This window comes from Elephantulus edwardii, unplaced genomic scaffold (assembly GCF_000299155.1).
Source record: "Elephantulus edwardii isolate Elephantulus edwardi_28Jun2011 unplaced genomic scaffold, EleEdw1.0 scaffold00148, whole genome shotgun sequence".
Classification (NCBI taxonomy): domain Eukaryota; kingdom Metazoa; phylum Chordata; class Mammalia; order Macroscelidea; family Macroscelididae; genus Elephantulus; species Elephantulus edwardii.
In genome coordinates, this window is record NW_006399898.1 from 5,111,390 (window position 1) to 5,120,922 (window position 9,533).

The 9,533-nt window shown below is 52.2% G+C and overlaps 1 protein-coding gene across 1 annotated transcript in view; it reads left to right on the forward strand.

The window, feature by feature from the left end:
- VPS33A (vacuolar protein sorting 33 homolog A (S. cerevisiae)) overlaps positions 1-9,533 on the forward strand; it is a 35,632-nt gene that overhangs the window by 17,614 nt on the left and 8,485 nt on the right. The window contains exons 7-9 of the mRNA XM_006894705.1: positions 2,174-2,367; positions 5,577-5,703; positions 7,949-8,016. Coding sequence (XP_006894767.1) covers positions 2,174-2,367; positions 5,577-5,703; positions 7,949-8,016 — 389 coding nt within the window. The remainder of the gene's footprint in view (positions 1-2,173; positions 2,368-5,576; positions 5,704-7,948; positions 8,017-9,533) is intronic.

A 9,533-nucleotide genomic window follows, 5' to 3' on the forward strand; every position in this document is an offset into this window, starting at 1 on the left:
AAGCCATGCTTCTCTGAGTATTTATTTAGAATCATAAGATAATAAAAGTAAAATCACAAGGAAGTACAAAACAGCATTTGGTCTACTATTATTAAATTTGATATTCGGCTTCCCTTAGTGGACTGTCTTCCGTCTTGTCCTCTAGAAAGTCCAAGGCCTGAACGTCCCCGGAGGAATAATTCCAAAAGGGGGGAGCGTGGTGACTCATTTACCCACATTTTCTAAACAATCCTAACGATTGAGAGCATTGCAGATCTAACAGAACCGTGGAAATAATCCCAGTGCAGGGGAAAGTGTGTCTGTGCTCACTTCTCCTTGAGCTTTTATGTGTTCATATCCACACACGTGGGTACGTGTGTAAGAAAGATGCCCATGGGATACTGCGAGTTTGGTTCAGAACTGCTCCGAGGAAGCATCGTGGTAAAACGAGTCTCATATTTTTGGTTTTCTCATGCACCTACAAGTTACGTTGATGCTATATAACAAGTGTGCTGTAGCGTATGGAAAACTTGGCATTACCGCGAAAATGACTGAAATATGGGACAGACGCGTACCAAATGCCTGCTGCTGGGAACGTGGCCCTGAAGGGAAGCTCCGGACTGTCCATTTGTAAAAAAGCAACAAAGCCCACCCACCACACAGTCTGCAGCCCACCTTCCGGTCTGCAGCCCGCTGCCGTCAGACCTGCCCTATTTGGGCTGCCTGGGGCCGACTACTTAGGGAGAGCCTGACTCTAACCCTAACCCTAACAGCAGTTTGCATTCTCACCAGGAGCGCGTGGAAATGAAAATTACCTGCGTCCTTGCCAGCTTTTCTTGGTTTTTGTTTTAAATGATCGTTTTGGTAGGTGGGACATAATGTCTCATTGTAGTTTTGATTTGCATCTCCCTAACAATTCATACGCGGGTAGAGAGATGGGCAGTCACTCCCGTGCACTTTACCTGCTAGGTGGTCAGCTCTGAGTTGGTCCCAGGGGTTCGCAGCAGCAATTTGGAGAGCTCTGGGGGCGGAGTCTGCAGTGGCCCCGCTGTGGTCCAGGGGGAGGTGTGCAGCTCACCTAACGGCCTGCGTCCTGGCCGTGCGTCTCCACCAATAGCCCACCAAGGGGAAGATGGACGCCCTCTCCTGCTCCATTGACAGCCTCAGAAACCCAGTGAAGGCTCAGTGTTGGTGAACTGACAGGAAGACAGTGAGTGTGCATTTGAATAGTTACGAAGCAGCTGGTGGCGCAGGGCGTTGTGTGCAGGACTGCTGACCAGGAGGTCAGCTGTCTGAATGCAGCAGTGGTTCTGTGGGAGGGAGGTAGGCGTCACTGGCAGAAACGGTTCCCAGCCTCAAGGGCCCGATGGCCGCGTTCTCGGGGTGGCGTGGTCAGGGCGATGGGGGGCAGTGGTCTGTGTGGACGCCCCTGCAGAACAGCGCTCTGTTGTTAGTTGTGGTTACTGGTTGTTGGAGTGGGCCCCCCACCTTGCCCCGACTTCATGCACAGTAGAATTAAGCGCTCCACAGTGGCAGTTCTGATCTCTGTGATCCTTGGGGGCGTGTATGATCCGCTGCCTGGTGATTTAAAAATCCTCCTTTTGTTACCTGAGGACAGGTTTGCAGAGCAGCTTGGTTTTCCGCTCAATGGTCCGTGCACACTTGCCTCACGGCATTGAGGGCAGTGTCCCTGCTGTAACAGCACTCTCCCCGCTCCCTTCCTGTGTGTCTCCTTTCCTCTTTCCTGCCCTGGGAGCACCGTTCCTGAGTGACCAATGCCCCTTGGGTCTTGTGCTGAGGAGAGTGTACCTCTCCTGGTGTCACCTCATAGGCCTGTCTGGTGTTTGACTGAAAGTTGAGTCCAGCTCAGGGATTCTGGGGTGACTGAGAGCCATGGGCTTTGGGGTCCCGCTAGTCTCCAAGAGACCTGTAAGCCTGGTCTTTATGTGATTTTTTTTTTTCACTTGACCCGTGTTGCCTGGTATTTCAGAAGTAGACAGCCAGGTCCTTGTTTGAGCAAAGCCGAGCGATGGGACTGGTCGTCGGGCACTGTGTGCGAGACGTCAGCTGCGTGGGGAGGTTTTCTTTTCTGCCCGAGCCCCTCCGAGGTGCACAGCTCCGCTCTGTGACTGCTTGGCCTTGTGCCCGGGGCCTTGCTTGCTCCTCAGAGTGATGGCCCCCTCTCCCCGTGCAGGTTACGTGAAGTTGCCCCCTGAGAAGTTCGCCCCGAAGAAGCAGGGGGAGAGTGGTAAGGAGCTCCCCACCGAAGCCAAGAAGCTGCAGCTCAATTCCGCCGAGGAGCTGTACGCCGAGATCCGCGACAAGAACTTCAACGCCGTGGGCTCCGTGCTGAGCAAGAAAGCAAAGGTCATCTCTGCGGCCTTCGAGGTGAGAGCCGCAGGCGCCGTCCCCCTCGGGCCACCCTGCCCAGGATGCGCAGGCGGTGGGGACCCACCCCACACCACACTTTCCGGTCGACTCACACTCACCGCAGCACCCTGGTGCGGTAGCTCCGGCCCATGGGGCCACCACGACTCAGATCTTAACAGGAGCCGGCCATCACAGCGACCTCCTGAGGAGCAGCGGGGGGGTTTGAACCGCTGGCCTCTTGGTTAACTGCCAAATGATTTACAGAACCCGGAGGGCTTCTCTGCAGGCTTCAGGCAGGGCCTTTGGCATCACTGCCCAGCTGCCATGCATCAGCACTGATGTTGGTGGCACTAAGCTCTGGAGGGTTTTTCCTGGCTCTGTACACACAGTGCCTTAGACAGTTGACCAAATGGTAGAACCAGGACAGGTCTCGACTGTCTGCCCTCACCTCCCTGGGGGAACTGCCCCCCCAACAGCATCCACAGCACAGGTCCAACTCCCGTGAGGTCAGCTGCGTCCCCCAAGCTCACTGGCCTGTTTCTGGTAATCCCCACACCAACCCTACTGTCCTCTTGGTGAGACTAGACTAACACACCCTGTTTGATCGCGCCCGTCCTGTCGCACGGTTGGGAAAGCTGCTTTGAACAGTGAACCCTCGATAGCACCGAATCCAGCAGCCCCCCCAGGACAAAGAGGACGGAGTCCTCTGCCCTCAAGATGTGCAGCCTGGAAGACCTGAGGGGAGGGCCACCTTGAGGGGCATCGGCTGGAGGGCAGCGGCCTGAGGTCTTTTGGTGACGTGGGTGGAAGCAGATTCCCAGGCCTTTATTCTGTGCCTTGGAAACCCGTTTCTGGATTAATAACCAAAACCCAGTGCTGTTGACTTGATTGCAGCTTGTGACCCCCACCTGTGTCCAGGGTAGGAAATCTCTGGGGGGAGGTTGCCCGTGTGTCCCCCATGTGCTGGCAGGCGGATTCAAACTGCTGACCTTTTGCCTAGCAGCCTGGTAGTACACCGTGGCCCCAGGGCTCCTCTCTCGGTGGTCCTTGCCCATCCTGCTGTGTGCTGTCAAGTCACCTGACTTGGGACTCTCAGACAAGAGTGGGGTGGGGCTGCCCTCCTGGGCTTCTAGGCTGAAATCATCACAGGAACAGAGATGGTCAGATTGGTCTCCCACAGAGGGCTGGTGGGGCTCAAACTGCTGGCCTTGTGGCTGGAGGTCAAACACTTAATCACTGGGCTCCATTCCTTACCTGACCTTCCCATGATCCTCCAGCAGCGGGTCAGTGCTGACGCATGCTGCCCTCCCTCGGGTTTCCGGGCTCAGATCCTCAGGGAAGAGACGCCTTGTCTTCCTCCAAAGCCCAGCTGGGGATGCAAAGCACAGACCTCTGTTAGCAGCATCTCGTCTGACTGCCTGCTTCCGGCTCCAGGACCTCTTCAAACGTTTCCCCAGACCCACGGCAGAAAGAAGGGACATTTTTCAATGGCTTCCCCTTTGGTCCTGACTCTGCAGCTTGCAGGTTTTTGCCAGCAGTGTGTGTTTTGCCTCTTTTTGCACTATTTCCAGGCGTGCTAGAAATAAACCAGCCCTGGTCCGGGACGGCTCTCGGTGGAGGAAGCCCCACCGGCCGGGGCCCAGCTGCTGGAGCAGGTGCTAATGAGGCTAGGCTCCCCCGCAGGTCCTCGGGCGCTGCCCGCTGCATTTCATTATCGCCTTCCGCCTCCTGGGCCAGGCCTGGTGGGCTCTGAAAACCACCTGTCCCCGAGCGTGTGCCCCGGGGTCCAGCTTTTTCAGAGTCACGTTGATGAACTGCTGAGGAGCATTTCTGAAGCTGTTTGGCTTAAATTATCACATTTTACAACAAGAAATCAAAGTTTGCTCCTCACTAAGCAAGGTTCCAGGAGTCCTGGTGGCTCGGTGGGTTAAGTGTTGGGCAGCTCACCCAAAAGTTGACAGTTCAGGTCCTTGGGAAAAGGTTGGGGCTGTCCACTCCTTTGTCATGATTTGCTCTTCACAAACCCTGGGTGGCAGTTCCCCTCGATGCTGGGTTGGAATTGACTCACTGGTGGTGGGTGGGAAGCGGGCTTCACTTTTTTGCCAATTATTTGGACTTTATATTCAGCAGCAAAAATGGGTTTATATTATATCGTTGTTGTTAAGTGCTGTCGAGTCATAGACAACTATAGCAACCCTATGAACCAAAGACCTGAACACTTGTATAACTTTCATCATTTCTCCAAGTTCATAGGGTTTCTGGAGTCAAGCCATTCCGGAATTGGATGCCTTTCCTGCTTCCAAACTTGTTTTATTATTATTATTATTATTATTATTATTATTATTATTATTATTATTATTATTATTTTTTGTGTGTGCACCGTCAAATCGGATCTGACTGACTGGTACAGGAGGAGATTGCCTCTCCTTCTCCAGCAGAGCATCTGGTGGATTTGAACTGCGTACCTCTGGGATTCCAGTTCAGCTTCTTGCCACTAGGCCACCAGAGCTCCCTCCGAGCTTGTTTTAATCAGGGAGCTCCACCATGATCGCATTTGACACATCAGTGTCACAATGTTTGGCATCACGACAACCTTATATTCTTTATTATAAAGGAAAATACTCTCTGCCTTTTCATTCCTCTGGTATTTTTAATTTTTCCCTTCAGAAGTTTTCTTTTCTGTACAACTGTTGAACATAGCCCCAGTGCCAAAGTGGTTAGAGTAGTCGGAAGACCAGCACTTGAAACCGCCAGCGGCCCTGGGGAGGGAAACATGCAGTCTCCTCCCGCCGAGGTCTGCAGCCTTGGAGAGGCCTGGGGGGTTCTGTGCTGTGGTGCAGGGTGGCCCCCTTGGCTGATCAGGTGCCTACAGAGCCTGCTCGAGGGGTGTCGGCCAGTGCTCGCCACCTGGTCCATTCCTAGCCTGTTCTTCTTTCTTGTTAAGCTGACAGAATGAATCGCATCCCCGTATAACCCTGGAGCAGAGCTGAACTGTCCCGTTGGGCTTCCATTCTGGTCTTCCACAAGTCGAAACTGCTGTATATATATATATATATATATATATAATCTGTCTCGTGAAGCAGCTGGTGGGTTTGAACTCCTCACCTTCCAGACAGTCGCTGTGCTCCCAGGCTCCCGTGTGCACGTTAGCTCTGGTTACATACTCAGAGCCTGTGGGAATGAGCTGTCCTCTGGCCTCCACGACCCTTCCGTCTTGTCCGTTTCAGGAACGACACAATGCCAAGACAGTCGGGGAGATCAAGCAGTTCGTCTCGCAGCTGCCCCACATGCAGGCAGCGAGGGGCTCCCTGGCCAACCACACCTCCATCGCAGAGCTCATCAAGGACGTGACGAGTGAGTATCCTCGCGGGCATCCGGCTCCCCTGGCCCCGGGCCGACACGGCTTCCACCACCTGCCCTGCACCCCAGCGCGTCCCTGCAGAAGTCCCGAGCGGGTGATCCCAACGCTTGGCCACCCTCGGTCAGGTGTCCGAGGCTGCGTATCCTCACCCTCATGGAGAAGGCAGCCGTCTGTCTTCCAGTGTCCCCATAGCGGTCCTGCGCTTAGCCTGCCGGGACCCCAGGGTGCCTCTGCAATGTCAGATCTGTCTGGATACAGGTTTCCCCTGCTCTCTGAAAGTCGAGCGTTCTGTGCAACCTTTAGTGAGTAAGATGGCATAAACAAAGATGCAGTTAGCAATAATTTATAAAGGGAAAATACTTTTGAGGGTTTCCAAAAAGTAGCCTGAGAAATCATACACAATAACCCCTGTAGTATTTGCAGGGAGCCCTGGTGGCCTAGTGGAAGGAGCTGCCCTCCCAGCCCAAAGTCAGGATTTGAACCCACCCCCTGCTCTGAAGGACAAAGATGAGCCGTCTCCTCCCGTGCGATTTACAGCCTCTGAAAACCCGCTGGAGGGGCGTGGAGGAGTCGCGGTCAGCTCCACAGCAGACAACACAGTGCAAGCCGGACTGACAGGCTAAATACGCAGCCTCTGTCCAGTGTCCGTCCTGGGAGGAAGCCCGGCCACGGCCCTCCGCTGCTTAGGACATGTGTTGCTCAAGGCTAATTTCCTTTTTCACCCTTTTTTTCCTGTAAAAGAGAAAGTTCTTCTTGGATATCTTCTTCAGGTTAGCAAAAACAAGTGCTAATGTAGGTCTCTGGTAAAATCAGTGGAGCTTGAAGCTAATTTTTTAAACGTAAAGCATGCCTCTCATCTCTGTGGGATGAAGTATATGCATGGTAACCGTTGAAAATGTTCCAGTTTCGACTCATTCCATTTTCTCGTTCTCTTTGGACTGAGGGTCAAGGTCAGATCTGTTGCTCATAAGGTCCCTACGCGGTGTAGTTGAAGTTCAACAGCACCTAACAACCACGGTAACAGTAGGTCAGGAGACAGTACGTCCGTAGGTCTGGGCCGCAGTTCAACACGGCCGTTTTGTCTAATCCAGCCTTTGTGATTTTGTGAATTTTGGTCCCTGGCTGGCTTGCTTTATCGTGCGGATTTGATTTGCAGGTTTCAGAGGAGTCTGGCTTTTCTTTTTCTTCTTTAATTGTTAAAGCCGCTTGTTCCAGCTAGTTGTCCTGCCCTGTGGCAGCGCCGTGTGCCACATACAACTCTGCTACATAGAGCTCTAAGCGGCTGCTTTGCTGACGTTGGTCCCCAGGCCTTCCTACCGCAGCACCTTTGAGTGGTCTTGAACCTCCAGCTTTCAGGCAGCTGTCCTGTTAACTGTTTACACCCCCCAGGGAGCAGTGTGGTGGTTCGGGGTGGTTTGCTGGTTTTCTTCTCTTTACGACAGAAGTTTTCTGCAGAACTGCTGTAGAGTTCAAACCTACCCCGTGCAATGGTAGACTGTCCTTCGAATCCTCGATGAGACCAGAGCAAGCCCCGCCGCCATCCAGACAGCGTGGACTCTTGGCCACCCCCCTTCAGTTTCCGAGGCTCTGCGTGTTTACGGAAGCAGATGCCTCCTTCTCTTCCCACAAGCTGAGGCAGTGTCAGGAAACCAGTCCCTTGGTATCATGTGACTCCCAAGAGAAATGAAGTGAGATTGTCTTGAGCCTGGGGGCGGAGACGAAGTGGTGTAGGGCTTTTGCAGCTCATCCTGCCCCTTCCCAAGATGTGCGTTTGGACCTTGAGAGGGACCCTGGAGTGGCACCAGTGTCAGCTGTGTCCAAATGCAGCTTTGGCACGATGCTTCCGGGGTCTGCACATGCCTGGAAACGGTTCCTGTGGGGAATGGAGCTTGGGCTTGCTTGCCTTTTATTCTGTCTTTCCTTTTTCATTTCTTTCTTCTAAATCACGCTATACATATGAAAGCATAAAAATAACCAAACTTCCCAGGGAAATTGGCATTGCTTGAAGAGAGCTGTAGTGGCATTTTGGTAAGAGTTTACACTGCCAGCCCAAAGGTACACAGTTCAAATCCACCAGCTGCCAATGAGCAGTGCCTCCCATGCGATTTACAGCCTCTGAAAACCTGCTGGAGGGTCCGCTCTGAGTCGGTTTTGACTCTATACAAAGAAGTAGAGTTACCAGCTAGGGAGCTGAGCATTGAGTTCCTGCCTAACTTGCTGTTTGCTGATCCGTTTTAGCTTCTGAAGACTTCTTTGACAAGTTGACCGTGGAGCAGGAGTTCATGTCTGGAGTGGACACGGATAAGGTACGTGGAGGACTGCTCTCACCCGTGATCATCGGGTGAGCACATGTAAGATTGTTGCCCAGAGCCCTGGCTTCAGTCCCCAGGCCATGCCTAAGTATTCCCCAGAGCAAATGTGAAAACAGACTGTTACCACGTGGTCAGCCTTCAGGGTTGCTCCCTGCAAGGCCCTTGCTGTGGACCGGGAGTGACTCGAGGCAGCCTCGCACGTCCTGAGGACTGGACTAGGTGAAAGGAGCTGCTGCTTGTTGAAGGCATTCGTCACATAGCCCCTTTCAGCTCCGTGAAGACCTGTTTCTTTTAGTAGATTGAGAAGGTTTTTCACCAGTTCTATAACCAGTAAACCAACAAAATCAATGAGGCAAACATTTCTCAAGTTATTTAAGGACACTTCTGTCCTTAGAAGACAGAAGGTCAGAGGAAAGTCAGCCTGAGTTTAAGGCAAAGCCGCAGAGAACATCGCTTCAGATTATTTATTGTGTAATTATAACACAGAGACCCATTTGTGAACATTCCCAGCTTCTGGGAGGAAAAAACAACAGCCCTGTTGCTTGATGTTAGATGAATTGCTAATCTTTCTGAAATTCACTGGAGCTGAGGGTCCCAGAGAGGCTGAGGTGTTGGGAAGCTACGGCCTGGCCCTGGGACTGTCTCACGTGGGTGCGCAGGTTGGGGCATTGGAGGGCTGCTTGTTTGGACAGGGATGGCGGCTGCTGGGTTCCCGTGGGTCAGTTCTGGCTCCTGCCACCCCTTGAGAAACACAGAGAACTGGCCCCTCAAGGTTGCTGGGGTGATACTTCCAGCTGCCCAGTGCCTCTGGGTGAGCTTGAGCCGCCGGATTTCCAGCTGGCAGCCTGCTGCTCTACCAGGGCTCAGCAGAAAATACCAACCTGTGCACACCCGTGTTTATCACAGCTCTGTTCACAATAGCAAAGAGGTGGAAACAACCCAAGTGCCCATCAACAAACGAATGGGTAGAGAAACTGGCATATTTACAGAATGGAATACTGCACAATGTTGAAAACAAGGAACTCATGAAATATTATACAGAATGGGTGACCCCGGAGGACATTATGCTGAGTGAAATACCTCAGTCATGAAAGGACAAATACTGCATACAGCCACTGTTATAAAACAAGACTGACGTCGGGGCAGGGGGGAAGCTAAAGAAAAGGGGGATAAACAATGTACACTGCATTGAGACAGATGAGGAGAGAACTGCCTAAAAGGGCTATGTGACTAGGTATTATTGTCATGACAGGAGTCCAGAATGAAGGCTGCATAGTAAACATAGTAAACAATGAAAGATTTTTTTTTTATTCTCAAAGAGAAAAGCAAACTTGGGGGTGGGGTGGGGGGAGTGATCAGGGAGGAAAATATGCAACAATGAATGGGGAGAAAGTGTTTAAAAATAAAATATCAACCCAGATCGAAGGGTGACCCAACAGAGTGTGGAAACTATAGAACGATACCATTGATTTCACATGCAAGCAAGATTCAACTGAAGATTATCCAAAAAC